General features: G+C 47.6%; 1 protein-coding gene across 1 annotated transcript; it reads left to right on the forward strand.

Moving 5' to 3' along the window:
• The first annotated feature begins 1,158 nt into the window (after positions 1–1,158).
• Positions 1,159–16,687, forward strand: LOC146356615 (extracellular calcium-sensing receptor-like). Its single transcript, XM_084841197.1, has 5 exons — positions 1,159–1,215; positions 3,181–3,472; positions 7,644–8,459; positions 11,101–11,225; positions 16,639–16,687. Exons 1-5 carry the CDS (start codon positions 1,172–1,174, stop codon positions 16,685–16,687), a joined length of 1,326 nt encoding a protein of 441 aa, XP_084697323.1. The 5' UTR covers positions 1,159–1,171.
• Positions 16,688–17,815: the final 1,128 nt, after the last annotated feature.

Below are 17,815 nucleotides of genomic sequence, written 5' to 3' on the forward strand. Positions count from 1 at the left end.
GCCATGGAAGCTCACTGGGTGACTTTGGGCCAGTCACAGACTCTCAGCCCAACCTACCTCACAGGGTTGTTGTTGTGAGGATAAAATAGAGGAGAAGGAGGACTATGTATGCCGCCTTGGGTTCCTTAAGGAGGTAAAAAGGCGGGATATAAATGCAATCAATCAGTCAATACTGCCCAAGCCTTCCCAAACTGGCCCCCTCCAGATGTGTTGGACTGCAATTACCATTTCCAGCCACCATGACCATGGTGATGAAGGATGATGGGAGTTGAAATTCAGTACATCTTGGCCAGGTGGGGTGGCTCTGGGTTGGGGAAGTCTGAGCTATCCTGTACATCAAGGGACCTCTGCAGCCATTCTGGCCCCTGTAACTGTCTCCTGTTCAGCCCCTCAAACCCATAGCTCCATGCATCTTTAAAGGAGATTATGGTCCTAGCTCTTGTGAATGTGCCTTTTCAGGAAAGTTTAGCCAAAGTCAGTAATCCATTTAGTAGGGAGCCACACTTGGGAATTTTTGCAAAGCTGCTTTTGCCAGCTGTGCATGACGCCACAGAGAGAATTCAGGATGTTCCACAGACAATTCTCCTTCTCTCCTTATAATTATCAAAACCATGGCAATTTACTCTTCTTCTCACCAAAGCCTCAGGGATTAAGAATGAAGAGCCACATGGGGTGATGTTTTGTTTTTAATTGCTTTTTTATATACCACTAAATATAATAAAATCCTTAAGAGATGGATTGCATGTGATTCTGAAAGGACTTATAATTATCAAATTATGGTGGTTTATTATTATTATGCTCATGAAATCTCAAGGTATCCCCCCCCAATTGCCTTTGACATAAATATCAGATTCAAGAGCAACATATGGTGACGTCTTGCACCCAGATCCAAGACCACTGGTTCGTCAATGCCTCTTGTGCCACAGAGAGCTTGGGAGGAGGTTTAGGGCAGGCGAGGAGGTCTTTGTGGGTATGAGCTTGACTTCCTATCATCCCATACAGATGTGAAGCTGTGGCTGCCTGGGCTCCTTCTGAAAACTACTGAATCTTTGGTCTTGCAAGGCAACTTCGGCTTCTTCTAAGTCATTGAAAGGAGCAAGGTGAAGGTTGTCAAAGGCAAACCCAGAATGATGACATTCTTGCTGTTGCTTCTGCTGCTGCTGCCCCAGACATGTGGGATGGCCAAAGCCAAATGCTCCTTGACTTTGGAAAAAGGTAAAACAGACCCATGGAGTTATTACCTGCCAGGAGGCCACCTCATCAATGGGGTCATCTCTGCAACTGTTCCGAATTTTGCACAGGCAGATGTTTTTGACAAGCTTCCCTCTAGCAACCCTATGCACCGGCAAGTCATTATGTAGTGACGCAGTTACTGCTACTTCTCTCTTTACTGATTTCCTTACCTGCTATCATCCTTTATTTATTTATTTATTTGATTGATTGATTGATTGATTGATTGATTGATTTCTTAGGCGCCCATCTGGCCAGCTACCCAGCCACTCTAGGCAGCATACAATCCTAATAACAACATGAAATACAACGAATTTGCATAATCAACTGAACAAAACAACATAACGAAACAACACTGCTCTAAAAAACCCTAACTCACCCCAAATGCCTGCCTGAACAGCCAGGTTTTTAAAGCCCAGCAGAAGCTCATCAAAGAGGGCCTTATCCCATTATCCCAGGCAAATAACTTGTCTTCAGTTGCCTTTGGAGGAAGACCTAGGGCTTTCATCAACAGCAAGACCTCCTCCACAGTACAGTACAGAGGCTAGCGATGTTTCTTTTGAAATGTGTGGTAACTTTTTATAGGACACTGAGGTCTTTCTGTCATAACTTTAATACACAGAACAAGATCCACTTTTCTTGTAAGTTGTGTAACTTGATCTTCCAAGTACAAAACCCCACATAACACCTTAGTTGATGTTCAATGATGCTGAATGTGTTTGAATTCCAGGCAGCTCTTCTGTGGTAAAATGGGCCAACTCCTCCATGAAATGCAGCATCAGATCAGATGCTCTTGGATTTTCAGAGGGAAGCAGTTATGTTTTGGTTTACTCATAGGAGGGCGGGTTCTTGCAGAGGAAATGAATACAGGACAGTGCAGGCAGAGCACAGCAAACAGGAAGGGATAATGGGGGGGAGGTTGTATGGAGAGGCAGAAAGCCTTGATGGGAGAATGTAGCGGGGTGAGATGTATTTTCAGCTACTGAAACTGGAATTTTAGCAGTTTAAAAACAGTGTTATTTTAGTGTCTGCATTTCTTATTCTGAGCATAGAGAGGGAGGGCAACCTACGGGCATTGGCTACAGTAATGAGGTGGCTCATTTGTGAACAACAAACCATGGGTTCTCCTGGTGGCTTGTTCAGACAGCACATGAACCCATGGTTCAACGAACAACCCACAGTTCCAAACAACCCACACTCAACAACTGAGCGTGGGTTAGCATGTTGCATGAACAGCCCCAGAGAGACAGTGACAGTACACTATTGCCACATACGCCTAGGGGTGTTCGAAACCCCACTTACCTGGGTCCGCTGGAGGTCCGCCGGTGGGGAGGCGATCCGTTCCTCCCCCCTGGAATCCTGCCCGGCTGGCTTCGATCCACAGCCGGGCCTCTGTCCACTGCCGGGCTGCTGCAGACGCAAATGGCGTCCTGCGTAGGGGATGCCATTTGCGCCCCTGCGGGTAGCCACGATAGGCTACGTAAATATTTATGTAGCCTATCACGGCTACCCACAGGGATGCAACCGGTGTCCATTATGCACGACGCCATTCATGGCCACACACTGGACGGAGGACAGCAGCGGCCAGATCCGGACCCGCCGGAGGCAGGTAGGATCCAGTCTGCACAGGCTTCGTGGGGTGGTGGGGAGGATTGCTCTGTTCCGCCATGGAGTCTGGGAGGCTGGATTCTTAAGAATCCAGCCTCACTGGAGTCCATGGTGGAATTCTCTGCCATCCCTACTTACGCCACAGTTTTGCACCCTGCCCCAACACAGACAAACTATGTGTGTTTCTGCCTTGAATTTTGGTTCAGTGTTGGCAGGAGTCCAGTTCTAGAAATCCACATCTCTACTGAATCCAGATCTCTATATTGCCTGGAAACTTAGGCTTGTGGGGTCAAAGAAACAAGTTCTGAATATGCTGTCTCTCTTGTACTTTTTTCCCCTCAGGAAAGGAGACACAAAATACTGGAAGATGCTGCCCTTTCTGATTCCCATTCAGGAGATCAATCAGAATCCCAGGCTCTTACCCAACATCACTCTGGGCTACAATGTCCATGACAATTATTTTGATGCCCGAATGACTTCCGATGCCTTATTAGAGATGCTCTCTACTGGGCAGGCAAATGTTCCCAACTATAGTTGCGAAAGACATGATCACCCATTGGCTGTACTTGAAGGGGCTGAATCTGACATCTCCATTCAAATTTCAACGATGTTGGGCATCTACAAAATCCCACAGGTGAGGATGGAGAGGGGTGGGGCATTTGCAGGCTGAGCCCAATTCCGCTTTGCCATGTCTCCAGAGAACATAAAAAGTCCACAGTGGACATCTAAATGGACTCGAACCCTTTGGGAAACTACCCTCTGTTATGACCCAAAGGTAAGCTGTGCAGTGCATTCCTATTTAGGTTAACCCAGAAGTACATGTTATTGTATTAAGTATTATTGTTGTTGTTGTTGTTCTTGTTATTAATGACATTTCTCTACTGCCCAATATCCGAAGCTGCTTAGGTTATGTGTTTAGGATTTCAGATTTGGGCATCTGCCTTTCATTTTATTTAAGAAAATAAAGAGCGAGGGACGGACAAGAAGAAGCAAGGTTGGCCTTTGGAAGGAAGCTACACCTGAACACAGCACATAGTTGAATTGTGGGATTTGCTCCTGAAAGATACAGTGGTGGCCACCAGTTCATACAGTGGTGGCCACTAGCGGCGGCAGCGGGGGAGGCAGGTGCGGCTGCAGCGGGGGCAGCAGCGGCGGTGGGGGGTGGTCTCCTGGCCAGCCACGGCTGGGTGCAGCATACGCAGATGGCAGCGGCTACGGTGGCCGCCATTTGCGTTCGCTATTTTTAGCCATTCTAGCCTATGTAAATATTTACGTAGGCTAGAATGGCGAAAAATAACGAACGCAAATGGCAGTGGCCATAGCCGCTGCCATTTGCATACGTGTTTTTTTTTTTTACTTTGCCGTGATAGGCTACGTAAATATTTACATAGCCTATCACGGTTAAGTACAGGGATGCAAACTGCGGCGGCTATGGCCTCCGCCATTTGTGTCCCTGCTGCCCAGCGGCTGGATGTCCAGCTGCGGGTGGAGCTGGCTGGCGGCTCTGTGGAATCCCTGCAGAGTGGAGCTGGCCGGGCAGGACTCCGGGGGGAGAGACGGAGCGCCTCCCCCACCCACCGCAGAGCAGATCCGCGAAATGGTAAGTGACTATCGTACATTCCTACTCCTCTTTCTTCTCCTCCTTCTCATTACCCACAGCTGTACCCACATTGGCTGTGTCGCCACAAAGGCGGAATCATGGAATCATAGGGTAGGGAGGGCCCTACAAGACCCTCGACTACAACCCCCTGCTCAATGCAGGAAGCCTGATTCCCAGGCGGTCTCCCATCCAAGTACTAACCAGGGCTGCCCCTGTTTAGTTTCCGAGATCAGACAAGATCAGGCACATCCAGCCTGATTGGTTCAGCTCATCGCTACTCAAATTTAAGAAACAAAGAGAAAATGCTCACATAAAATGAACATGCCATGGGGTTGCAGCCTCACCTGGCTGGCTTCCGCAGTGATTTGTTTTGCCAGTGGACTTGGGGGATTAGGAACACCCGACGAACTGCCAGCCGGACCCGCCGCCGGAAGGGACATTCAGGGAAGGTAAGTCCCGTCCCGGGGGGGGTGCGGGGTGTGGGGGTGTGTGGAGGATTTCTCCCCGAAACTTGTTCGGGGGGCCGAACACATTGGCGCTCGGCCCCCCGAAGTTTCGGGGAGAAATTCTCTGCCATCCCTACTTCTTGTCCCTTGGACAGGTTTCTCAGGAGACAGGTAAGGTGGTCTGGTACTCCCATCTCTTTAAGAATTTGCCACAGTTTGTTGTGATCCACACAATCAAAGGCTTTAGCATAGTCAATGAAGCAGAAATAGGGGGTTTTCTGGAATTCTCTTGCTTTCTCCATGATCCAGCGAATGTTGGTGATTTGATCTCTAGTTCCTCTGCCTCTTCGAAACACAGCTTGTACTTCCGGTAGTTCTCAGTTCACATGCTGCTGAAGCATAGCTAGTAGGATTTTGAGCATTACCTTCCTGGCATGTGAAATGAGCACAATTGTACAGTAGTTTGAACACTCTTTGGCATTGCCCTTCTTTGGAATTGGAATGTAAACTGACCTTTTCCAGTCTTGCGGCCATTGCTGAGTGTTCCAAATTTGTGGGCATATTGAGTGCAGCACTTTAACAGCATCATCTTTTAGGATTTTAGATAGCTCAGCTGGAATACTGTCATCTCTGCTAGCTTTGTTGTTAGTAATGCTTCCTAAGGTCCACTTGACTTCACTCTCGAGGATGTCCGGCTCAAGTTCAGTGACCGCACTATCATGGCTATCAGGGACATTCAGATCTTTCCTGTATAGTTCTCCTGTGTATTCTTTCCACCTCTTCTTAATCTCATCTGCTTCTGTTAGGTCCCTGCCTTCTTTGTCCTTTATCATGCCCGTCTTTGCACAAAACGTTCCCTTGAGATCTCCGATTTTCTTGAAAAGATCTCTAGTCTTTCCCATTCTGTTGTTTTCCTCGATTTCTTTGCATTGTTCATTTAAAAAGGCCTTCTTGTCTCTCCTTGCTATTCTCTGCAACTCTGCATTCAGTTGGATATATCTTCCCTTTTCTCCTTTGCTTTTCACTTCCATTCTTTCCTCAGCTACTTGTAAAGCCTCATCAGACAGCCACTTTGCTTTCTTGCATTTCTTTTTCTTTGGGATGGATTGAGTTGCTGCCTCCTGAACAATGTTACGGACCTCCATCCATAGTTCCTCAGGCACTCTATCTATCCGGTCTAATTCCTTCAATCTATTCGTCATCTCCACTGTATATTCATCAGGGATATGATTTAGGTCATACCTGAATGGTTTAGTGGTTTTCCCTACGTTCTTCAATTTAAGCCGAAATTTTGCAAGAAGCAGCACATGATCTGAGCCACAGTCAGCTCCAGGTCTTGTTTTTACTGACTGTATGGAGCTTCTCCATCTTTGACTGCAAAGGACATAATCAATCTGATTTCGATATTGTCCATCTGGTGATGTCCATGTGTAGAATCGCCTCTTGTGCTGTTGGAAAAAAGTGTTCACTATGCTCAGCGTGTTCTCTTGGCAAAACTCTATTAGCCTTTGTCCTGCTTCATTTTGTACACCAAGGCCATGCTTGCCTGTTATCCCATTGATTTCTTGACTTCCTACTTTAGCATTCCAATGCCCTATGATGAAGAGGACATCTTTTTTTGGTGTTAGTTCTAGAAGATGTTGTAGATCTTCATACAACCGATCAACCTCAGCTTCTTTGGCCTCAGTGGTTGGGACATAGACTTGAATTGCTGTGATGTTCAATGGTTTGCCTTGGATTCATACTGAGATCATTCTATCATTTTTGAGATTGTACCCCAGTACTGCTTTCCCCACCCTATTGTTGACTATGAGTGCTACTCCATTTCTTCTAAGGGATTCTTGCCCACAGTAGCAGATATAATGGTCACCTGAATTAAATTCACCCATGCTTGTCCATTCTAGTTCGTTGATTCCCAAGATGTCAATGTTCCATCTTGCCATCTCATGTCTGACCACCTCCAGCTTACCTTGATTCATTGATCTGACATTCCAGGTTCCTAAACAATATTGTTCTTTACAGCATCGGATTTTCTTTTCACCGCCGGACACATCCACAGCTGAGTGTCCTTTCGGCTTTGGCCCAGCCGCTTCACTCTTTCTGGAGCTCCTTGGAAATTCCCTCTGCTCTTCCCCAGTAGTATATTGGACACCTTCCGACCTGAGGGGCTCATCTTCCGGCGTCATCTCTTTTAGCCTTGTGATACGTTCCATGGGGTTTTCTTGGCAAGAATACTGGAGTGGATTGCCATTGCCTTCTCCAGTGGACCACATTTTGTCAGAACTCTCTGCCATGACCTGTCCGTCTTGGGTGGCCCTGCACAGCATCGCTTATGGCTTCACTGAGTTACACAAGCCCCTTCACCACAACAAGGCAGTGATCCATGAAGGGGGGCTAGGTTCTACTCAGTTATTAATTTTATTTTTATACTGTAATCTTAAATGTTAAATTTTTATATTGTCTGTTATTGTCTGGACATTTTATGGTTTTGATTAATATGAACTGCCCAAAGATTCAGTTATTGGGTGGTATAGAAATGCAATAAATATACATTGTGTGTTAACAAATATTTGATGGATGATATTCTGGAGGTGACGGACTTGACCTTGGGGGAGCTGGGGGTGGCGACAGCTGACAGGAAGTTCTGGCGTGAGCTGGTCCATAAAGTCACAAAAAGTCGGAAGAGACTGAGTGAATAAACAATAAACAAATATTTGTCCTTTGGACTGAATACATTACTCTCTTCCTTTCTTTACCAGGTGAATTATGATTTTGTTTCTCGTGATCTCAGTGATGAAGCTCAGTTGCCTTATTTCTATCCGATAATCCCCAAAGACCAAACCCAGAACCAAAGGATTGTCAAACTGCTCCTGCATTTCAGATGGACGTGGATCGGTCTCTTTGCTGCCGACACCGACAATGGGGAGAGATTCATGAGGACCTTGACGCCTGAGCTCAGCAGGCATGGTATTTGCGTTGTCTTCTCACAAACCATCACAGGACTGAATACGAACAACATTCAATTCCATCAACCTTCATTTCATGAATCGGGAGTAGTCAATGTTTTTGTATATTATGCAGAGGCAAGTTCATTCTTAGATGGAATATACATTATCCAAATATATGTTGATCGCTCTATGAAACCCGTTGTGGGGAAAGTCTGGATCACAACAGCTGTATGGGACTTCACTTTGCAGTTGATGTTTTATAGAATACCTTCCCAATGCATCTATGGCCTATTTTCCTTCCTCATCCAGACAAATCAAATGACAAACTATGATGATTTTCTATCCTATTATTTTGTTATTGAGAAGTTTTGGAAGAACGCATTTAATTGTTCATACATGAAGCATGCGCTCTCTGTGAAAGGGCGGACAAGATGCACACAGAATGAGAACCTGGAGCTGCTGCCCCAAAAGGAAAGGGAAAAAACCTTGTCTCTAGATGGCTATATCATTTACAACACCATTCAGGCTGTGGCCCATGCCTTAGATGCTGCTTATGCATCCAGATCCAACAGAAGGAGGATGGAGGGTCGAGACAGCCTCGATGTTCCAAGGCTACAACCATGGCAGGTATTGCCCTTTCTGTCGCAGATATCCACGCTGAACTCCACTATCAATTGTACAGTTGCAGAATATTTGCCTAAGGTTTAGGATCAGAGATAATGCCCAATGTAGTAGTGAGGTGAACAAAGCTGAGGAACTGCCTGTGCTGGTCTCTATTTTGCCCCCTTACACTGACTTCAGAGGGCGCAGCCCAACAGGTCGTATCCCCCAGCACTGGCTCAGCTCCTTCGTGTCTGCATTGGCCCCTTCCCTCTGCTCCACTGCTGGAGTCGGCCATCTTGCTGGCTCTGTCTGGTCTTTCCTGCCTTCTCACTTGACCTCTACTTTGGCGATTACCCAGCTGCACTATGGCACCTCCCTCCCTCTGCCAAGATCCTTCCTTTGTCTGCAGGGATGGGGAATCTGTGGACCTTTGGCTGAATTCCTCAGCCCCCTTCTCTGTTTGCCAGGGTTTATGTGATGCTGGAGCCTGTTCTAGGTGTCTGGTTGCTCATGTGATAAAGATGCACACCATTTTTGACTGTGTCTCTCAATTCTGTGCCAATTGGCACTTTTCTGCATTCCTGCGTATTAAACATCCTTTTCACATATAGCACTGTTTCTTTTTATATGTATACAGAGCAGTTCGGTGATGCCTGAGGCAAGAGATTCAGGGATCTCCCAAGCACATATTAACAACATAATATTTACAGCGCAGTCCTATGCTTGTCTACTCAGACATCCCATCAAGTTCAATGGGACTTACCCTTTTCACTCTATATAGCAGCATTCCTTGTATCTGTTTTTATATAGAGCAGATAATTGATTTTTTTAATCAACTTGTACAGCTATGTCCCTCTAGAGTAGACCCTCTTTCCCTACCCATGCCATCCCCACATCTATTCTCCTCCTCCTTCTCTTTGCTGCTAGGACTCCTCCCCACACACAACCTACTAGTCAATAACATTAAACCATTGCTTTTCATGCAGTTCTTCATGAGGCATTGATTTATCACACACTGTTTACAGGTTGTTTCACTTCTATGTCTAGCCAGTACTTTCGGTGAGTTTTTGAGAACAGGGAAAATGCGGCATTGAATTGTAAAAGTGAATGAAAGTGTGGCTTCCACTCGTGTATTTGCACTATCCCACTATACCACAGTGCCACCTAGAGGTTATGCAGTGGAAACACAGGAAACTAGATGTAGTGCTTGGACATTAATCCTGCAACGAAACGGAAAGTGTTTTATTGTGTGCTCTTTGGTTTCAACTTTTGTGAACTGCCCAGAGAGCTTCAGCTATTGGGCAGTATAGAAATGAAATAAATAAAGCAAGCAAGCAAGCAGATACAGTGGATTAACAGCCGATTAACAGCCCCGTGTAGAAAAGCTCTTAATGTGTCTGTCTTCATAATTAGAGTTTGTATGAATGAAATTCAACCCTATAAAGTGGCTGTTGCCTTCGGGCTCTTTGGGGGGCTGCTAGCACCACCAGTCATGCCTTTCTGCTGTGAGGTACAGGCAGAATAGACATGCAACTCTCCATGCTGTCAGGGGATGTAGCTGCCTCATCCTGCTGCCTGCTGTCCACACCAGTTGGTGGAGAGTGGCAGGTTGGATCAAAGTCCTTCCCCCCCTCCACTGTTTTTTCCCTGCTTGTGCTGAGGGTTTTGTTGTTGTTGTTCATTTGCGCAATTACGCAAATCTGGACTATCAAAGGTTCATTGTTTTCTCCTCCTTCATCCTGATTTAATGTTTCAAAACTCATGCTGCAAGAGCTAAGGAGGAGAGTGACAGGCATGAAGTGCAGGAGGGAGTAAATGGCCACCCTCCACTACCTGATTTTTGAACTACTCAGTGTGGAAGGAGCCAGAGCAGTGAGCGTCCGATCTTCTGGGGTTGTACGCTTCCAGATGAATGAGGCACAGTAATAAAACGCTGTTGAGATATTATTTCCCTCACCTCATAGTCCCATATGTGCGTTCAGACACGTTGGATGGATGGGAGAATAAAGCAGCAGCAGCGGAGGGAAGGGGAGAAGGTGCGGTGGGCTTTGAGAGAGAAAGAAACACAGTTTCTGGTGGAGAGCACACCAACATCACGTTACACATCACAGAGACATGCCAACACAACCCAGGCTCCCAAGGTCAAGCAGCCACACCGCTCTTTTATTACGAATCACAGCAGGCAAGAAGACAATTACTGGGTCTTCTCCACTGCGAAAAAACATGGGAGAAGCAGGGTGCAGGGACATGGAATTACATGGGAGGACTGCCAGACTCTGGCAACATCGTGGGGGAAGCCCCCAAATTCTTGCCAATCAGGCAATCCCATAGCACCTTAAAACCTCCATCTGGAATAGCCCTAGTAGTCTGGCCTTTGGGATGTGTGTTTTAATTCCTTTCAATATTTTTTTGTCCAGGGTTAAGTAACTGTGTCTTTAATCTCCAGCCCCCCTTAACCCTTCAGGAACCATGCTTCAGAATGCTCAGTGCTCAACGTTAAAACAGCCCTGCAAGTGTCAAGGTCGCATGTCTGGAAGTGTGCACTCGGGCATCCTTGGCAGCACAGTCCTGAGCGGCTGGAGATTCAAGCATGAACTGGGCAGAACCGAGAGACTGAGTATAGTTTCCTGGGCACTAAATGCTCGTGCTTTCTCTGCCATTCCAGCTTGGCTCTTTCCTGAGAACTCCTGAGTTCCACAACACTTCCGTAATGGATGGAGTTTATTTGGATGAGGACGGGAACCTGGCCGCTGAGTTTGATATCGTGAACTGGGTGGTGTTTCCCAATAGGTCGGTTGTTCCAGAGAAATTTGGGAGCATAAAAAGACAGGGATCCTCAGACCTCAAGTACACCATTGAGCAGGATGCCATGGTGTGGCCCAAACGGCTCAACAAGGTGGGGGAAAGCATTTTCTTCATCTCCTCATACTGAATATCTGCCAATTTCTTGGTCCATCAGGCCCAGTATTATTGACACTGATCAGCAGTGGCTCTCCAGGCATTCAGAAATGTGTTTTTCTTCCTGTATCAATCTGGAGGCCTGATCCACTCAGGACCCAGTCGAAACAGATTCTGGATTTACCAAGATGACACACACTTTATTGAGTGGCTGTAATATGGAAGCAGATGAGCAATAAATGCAATGGAAAGCTTACACACACACCTCCACTGGCAGATCACAATGCCTTCAATGGGTGTTGCATTGTTCCCCAAGGGCCCGTGATCTCTAAGCAGGCGGGCACCCTTCCTTCTCCCAAAGTGAGAACGAAGAGTGAACCAGCCTTCTGGATTTTACAGGGGTGTTTCTTCAGTTCTAGAACCTGGCAGGAGAAACACAGGCTGGGAAACAAATCACTCTCCTCAAGAGAAGGGAGGGGGGACCTTCAGTTTGTCATGGGAGAATGAAACAATGTCCTTAACTCCAAAGGATGAGGAAAGAGTCCAAGGTGCCTTGATGGCCACAGTAAAATGCCCAAGGTGCAGGTCTTTGTGCACTCAAACAGCATGTGGGACTGTGAAGGTTGGAAGCCCACAGAAGCAAGAAAAAGGTCAGGCATAGAGGCCTGGATATTTTTGTGGGGAGGAGGTATCCCTGAGAGGATTCATTTCATTTCCCTGGATAAGTTTCATTTTCCCCAGTTAAGTTTCATTTCTTCTGGTTTGAAGCAGCACTTTCGGTCTTGGGGGAGGAAAGGTATAAAAAGCAAGAGTCAGAAAGACTAGAGCAGTAAGAGCAGAGTCAGGGAGACCAGAACCTGAAGAGGGGGCAGGAAGAAGCAGCCTAGAGAAGTCTAAGGGAGCAATCCAATGTGGAGAGGCAGCTGCCTCCGAACTTGGTGGTGAATGCCTATCTGGTGCACGATGGGAGGACCACGAAGGGCATCCTCTGCTCTGTGCTCAAGCTGCCCTGCATTTGTGGCTAGATGGCTGATTTCGACTGTCTAGCTGCAGGACGTCAGAGTGTGGGGTGGTGAGGCCGGACGACACATAGGAAGCGTCATACTGGCATTTCAGAACTCCCCACCCCCTTTTGACATGCTCCGCACTGCTTATCCAAGCACAGAGTCTGAGTATGATCCACACCACCTATGAGGGGGAGGGAGAGGGAGAGGGGGTGGGGAGGTGGCTCTCCAGGAACCGACCATGGAGTGCTGGCTCCGAGGTCAGTTCCCAGAAACCAACCAATCCTATGGCCATCTAGCCTCTGTCTAGAGGCCATAGGAATGTGCCCTTAGTACAGCTAGGATAAAGGAACTTGCCTTTGGCAACTTTTATTTTCTCTTAATGCCTTTTGCATCACTCAGCTCTCTTGTGCAATTCCTTTTAGTGGTGATTTCTTGCTTTAATTTACCAGTAAACTGCTGTGGATAAACCCTGTGTCTAGAGTACCAATCACCCCACATCTACAGCCTAAACCCCACATTATTGGGAAGGGGAAGTTTAGAAGAAGGAAAGTGGGACTGTCAAGGAGGCAAGAGATCCTTGAGGAGTTGCTCAGTGGTTCCAGGTCACAAGGGGACCCTGGACAAGGATGCTGTGCCATTTCACACTCGACTCCTCACCATTCTTCCAAAATCCAATCCAATACACTACCTTGAGATGCAGGAGACAGGACTTGGGACCTTATGCATACAAAACAAAACAGGAGATCTGCCAGTGAAGGCTGCAGCCAGACTGTAGTCTGGGGCTGGCTCTAGGGAATATGTGACTGCCATGTTACAGCCGCTGCACTGGCTACTGATCCATTTCCAGGCACCAATAAACTGCTAACTCATTTAGGGCCTGGCGGCCTATAGGACTTCCCCTAGGGATGTCAGAGAATTTTGCAATGAATCTTGGGGAGGCTGAATGCCAGTGCATTCGGCCCCCTGAAATTGGTGGTGAAACGGTCTGCCCCCCCCCCCAGGACGGGACTTACCTTGGGTGACTCCTCCTGGCGGCGGCGGCTCCAGCGGCGGTTCGCCAGAGGTTCGGCGGCTGCAGCAGCCGGTCTTCCGACTGGCTGCCACCGCCGCCATTTCCAGTAAAAAAACAACAACAACAAAACGTGATAGGCTACAAAAAAAGATTTACATAGCCTATCACGGCTAGATTTTTAAAAAATACCATGATAGGCTACGTAAATGTTTACGTAGCCTATCTAGGGGTGGACGAAAGTCACTTACCTGTCCTCGAAGCTTTTCGCGGTGGGGGGGAGGCGCTTTGCTGCTCCCCCCACGAAGTTCAGGCCGGGGGGGAGGCTTCCCGCCTCGCCCAGCCGAAATTCAGGCCAGGGGGGAGGCTTCCCGCCTCGCCCGGCCAAAATTCAGGCCGGGGAGGAGGCGCCTCGCCTCGCCCGGCCGCGAACTCAAATGTTTTTTTACAAAAAACAAAACGCCCCCGTGATAGGCTACGTGATGATTAACGTAGCCTATCACGGCTAGATCTGCAAAGTCAGCCATGATAGGCTACGTAAATCGTCACATAGCCTATCACAGGTGACTTAAAAAAAAAAAAAGCGCGTACGCAAATGGCGGCCCCCATAGGGAGCCGCCATTCGCGTTCCTTATTTGGTCGCTGTAGTCTACGTAAAGATTTACGTAGACTACGGCGAAAATAAGGGCAATGCAAATAGCGTTGCCCTTATTTTCGCCGTAGTCTACGTAAATCTTTACATAGACTACAGCGACCGAATAAGGAATGGGAATGGCGGCTCTCTATGGGGGCCGCCATTATCCGTATGCGCTTTTTTTTTTTTAAGTCACCCGTGATAGGCTACGTGACGATTTACGTAGCCTATCACGGCTGACTTTGCAAATCTAGCCATGATAGGTTATGTTAATCATCACATAGCCTATCATGGGGGCATTTTTGTTTTTTTTTCTTTGATTGGAATGGCGGCGGCGGCAGCCGGTCGAAAGACCGGCTGCCGCTCCCACCCCGGACGAACACCCACCAAACCGCTGGCTGGACCCACCGCCGGGAGGGACATTCGCCAAAGATAAGTCCTGTCCCAGGGGGGGGGCGGGGGGCGGGGAGAATTTCTCCCCAAAACTTGTTCGGGGGGCCGAACACGTTGGCACTCGGCCCCCCGAGGTTTCGGGGAGAAATTCTCCACCATCCCTAAGCCTATCACGGCTGGCTACAGGGATGTAAATGGCGGCTATGGCCGCCACCATTTGCGGCCCGGCCGGCCAGGATTTGGGGGTGGAGGGACGGAGTGCCTCCCCCCCGGCCAGAATTTCAGGGGGGAAGGAATGGAGCGCCTCCCCCCCCCATTGCGAATCAAAATTTGTTCAAGGTAAGTGACTTTCGTACATCCCTAACTTCCCCATATAAACCTGGCTGTAGTTTAAGATCGTGGGGAGAAGCCTGTCTCTTCCTCCTGCTAACATTTGGAGCATATTTGGCATGCACTGGAGAGAGGGCCTTTTTGATGTCTGCACCCAGGCTCCCTCCCTAGGGAGGGCCATTTACCCCCTCCCCTATTCAGGTAGTCTTGGGTATGTCCATCACTGGGAAATCAGGACATTTCTGGCCTCGCCAGACTTCCACAGCCTGCCCGACTTGGCTTGCTTTTGTGAGGTGAGTGGCACGGTTTCCCCAAGTTCCAGGAACTTTCAACACTTTTCTTTTTTTTTATCTCAGCTACAAATAGCACAAATGGAGATTTCCACAAGTTGCAGTCACAACGTGCGCAATTCTGTGTAATTTGCATAAATTTTGAATGTCGCGAATAGCAAATCACTATTTTTGCATTTAAAAAGCACTTGCACAAATTTCAGCGGTGAATTGCGCAAATTATGCAAATTTGTGCAATTCACAGCCAAAATTTGTACAAGTGTTTTTTTTTTTAATGCAGAAAAATAGTAATTTACGGATATTCCGCCAGCTGGCCCAACTCATTGTGCACTGAGTTCCCCCAGCTGGGGGAAGACAGAATGGACTCTGGGGGAGGGGTGAGCTGACAAAAGCTCATCAAGCTCCACCCCACCGCTGAATTCCTCCAACAACCATATCTTCTATTTACTAGTTCCTATAGAAAGGCCTTTGGCCTGTTAAGCTGTTTTACTGTATCTGCTGCAACTGCTTCTAATTTTTACATGGAATAATGTGCCTTGGAAAGCAATCCTATGAGCCCTGGGCAAGCATCCCACGGATCATAGGATGGATCATAGGATGGATCAGACAGCACTCCAACAGTGGAAGTCGGAGATCTGCCCCTGGCAGCTGGCATGGAGAGAACTGGGCCAGCTGCCTCTCCGAGGACATAAATTTAACTTCATGGAGGGGGGAAAGAGAGCACGTCAGAGCAGGGAGTGGAGGAGACTGAAGAGGCCATGATTTCTCCTGAGCCTCCTCCAGCTTCTTTCCCTCCCCCTCCAAAGGACCATTGCTAGATGGGCTAAAAAGTCCATCTAGTAGAAATGGCCAAGTATTGAGGACAGGGAGGCAGAGACTGCTTCCGCTTCTCCTTCTGCTTCAGCCTGGCAAGACGTAGGAATCTTGGAAGCTGCTGAGTTTGGGGGCTTCGGAGCTGCAAGGACACAGTCCATAGGATTACAGGCTGAAAACCTGAAACGAAAGTGACCTCGGGAAGGGGAGTTGGAGAGCCAAACCCAGAGCCCACACCCTCACAGCTGGTGCAGAGATAACTGTGCCAGCTGCCTCTCCAAGGTCACAAATGTGACCTCAGACTAGGAGGAAAGCGGGCGTTCTGTTAGGCAGGAAAGAAAGAGACCAAAGAGGCTATTCTGATGTTCCTCCAGCCTCCTTCCTTTCCCTTCCAAAGCACCGTCGCTGGTAGCAGCATCCCTTCAAGATCAGGAAAGAGGACTTTCCCCAGCTCACCTACTCAGCTATGCATCAAAAGGCTACTGCCTTCAGACACATGCTTGGTAGTGAAATGGTTTGTTCATTTATATAGCCCCCTCAATGGGCATGACCATTGACTTAGTACAAGGGGAGAGGTCCCTGGCCCAACAAGAATACAACTAAAACTGGACATGGAGGAAAGAAGAGTGGAGGTGGAGGGACGTGGAGGTCACGGGGACAAGCAGGAGAGCCATCTGCAGTTTTTTCAGATTGGGATACGGGCCACAAGTTAAAGCAAGATAATCCTGCAGCTAGAGATTCAATTCTGTCCTTTCCAATGATCAGTACCCTTCCCATAGATAAAAGATTCCTACATGTTTTCCTTGATCTCCTATGTTTTTGTGCTTAGCCCCTGCCCCATTCCAGATGCGTGGAAAGCTGTCACCCTGGATTTTTGAAGGTGGTTCAGGAAGGAAAGCCGTCTTGCTGCTATGATTGTCATCCCTGTGCAGAAGGGACCATCTCCACCCAAGAAGGTGGGTGACTTTGAAGGAAAAGACAGCCCCTAGGGTGGGTGGGCAAAGATTCCCATAGACATTTTCTGTGGAGGTTCTTTAAAGCTATTGCAAAACCTGGATCATTTCTTCTTTGTCTACTTGCTTTAATAATAATGGGAAGTTGCAAATGAAGGAGGAGGAGGAGGAGGAGGAAGAAGAAGAAGAAGAAGAAAAGGTTCAGCCATTATAAGTCTCTGCTGTTAATAAAAATAACACCTGTTCAGCTAGTAATGTAAAACCTGGCAGCCGTAGTCTACCTGAAGAGGTCTTGTTGTTCAGTCATTAAGTTGTGTCCGATTCTTCGTGACCCCATGGACCACAGCACACCAGGCCTTCCTATCCTCCACTCTCCCCCAGAGCATGCTCAAGTCCATATTCATTGCATCGGTGATGCTATCTAGCCATCTCATCCTCTGCCGTCCCCTTCTCCTTTTGCCTTCAATCCTTCCCAGCATCAGGGTCTTTTCCAGTGACTTTTCTCTTCGCATTTGCTGACCAAAATATTTGAGCTTCAGCTTCAGGATTTGTCCCTCCAATGAGCAGTCAGGATTGATTTCCTTTAGGATGGACTGATTTGACCTCCTTGCAGTCCAGGGGACTCGTAAGAGTCTTCTCCAGCACCACAGTTCGAAAGCATCAATACTTCGGCACACAGCCTTCCATATAGTCCAGCTCTCACAGCCATATGTTGCTACTGGGAAAACCATAGCTTTGATTAGACGGACCTTTGTCGGCAAGGTGATGTCTCTGCTTCTTACTATGCTGTCTAGGTTTGCCATAGCTTTCCTCCCAAGGAGCAAACGTCTTTTAATTTCATGGCTACAGTCACTGTCTGCGGTGATCTTGGAGCCCAAGAAAGTAAAATCTGTCACTGCTTCCATTTCTTCCCCTTCTATATGCCAGGAAGTGATGGGGCCAGATGCCATGATCTTCATTTTTTTAATGTTGAGTTTCAAACCAGCTTTTGCACTCTCCTCTTTCACCCTCAACAAGAGGCTCTTTACATCCTCTTCGCTTTCGGCCATTACG

This window comes from Heloderma suspectum, chromosome 2 (assembly GCF_057233095.1).
Source record: "Heloderma suspectum isolate Gila_16-S chromosome 2, 16-S_ref, whole genome shotgun sequence".
Lineage (NCBI taxonomy): Eukaryota > Metazoa > Chordata > Lepidosauria > Squamata > Helodermatidae > Heloderma > Heloderma suspectum.

What these genes read in the sequence shown, in the direction of transcription:
- LOC146356615 (XM_084841197.1), top strand. Translation starts at nt 1,172, where the DNA reads ATGTGGGATGGCCAAAGCCAAATGCTCCTTGACTTTGGAAAAAG. An exon ending in CTCCTTGACTTTGGAAAAAG is followed by an intron (nt 1,216 to 3,180) that starts GTAAAACAGACC and finishes TTTTCCCCTCAG; the next exon opens with GAAAGGAGACACAAAATACT. An exon ending in CAAGGCTACAACCATGGCAG is followed by an intron (nt 8,460 to 11,100) that starts GTATTGCCCTTT and finishes CTGCCATTCCAG; the next exon opens with CTTGGCTCTTTCCTGAGAAC.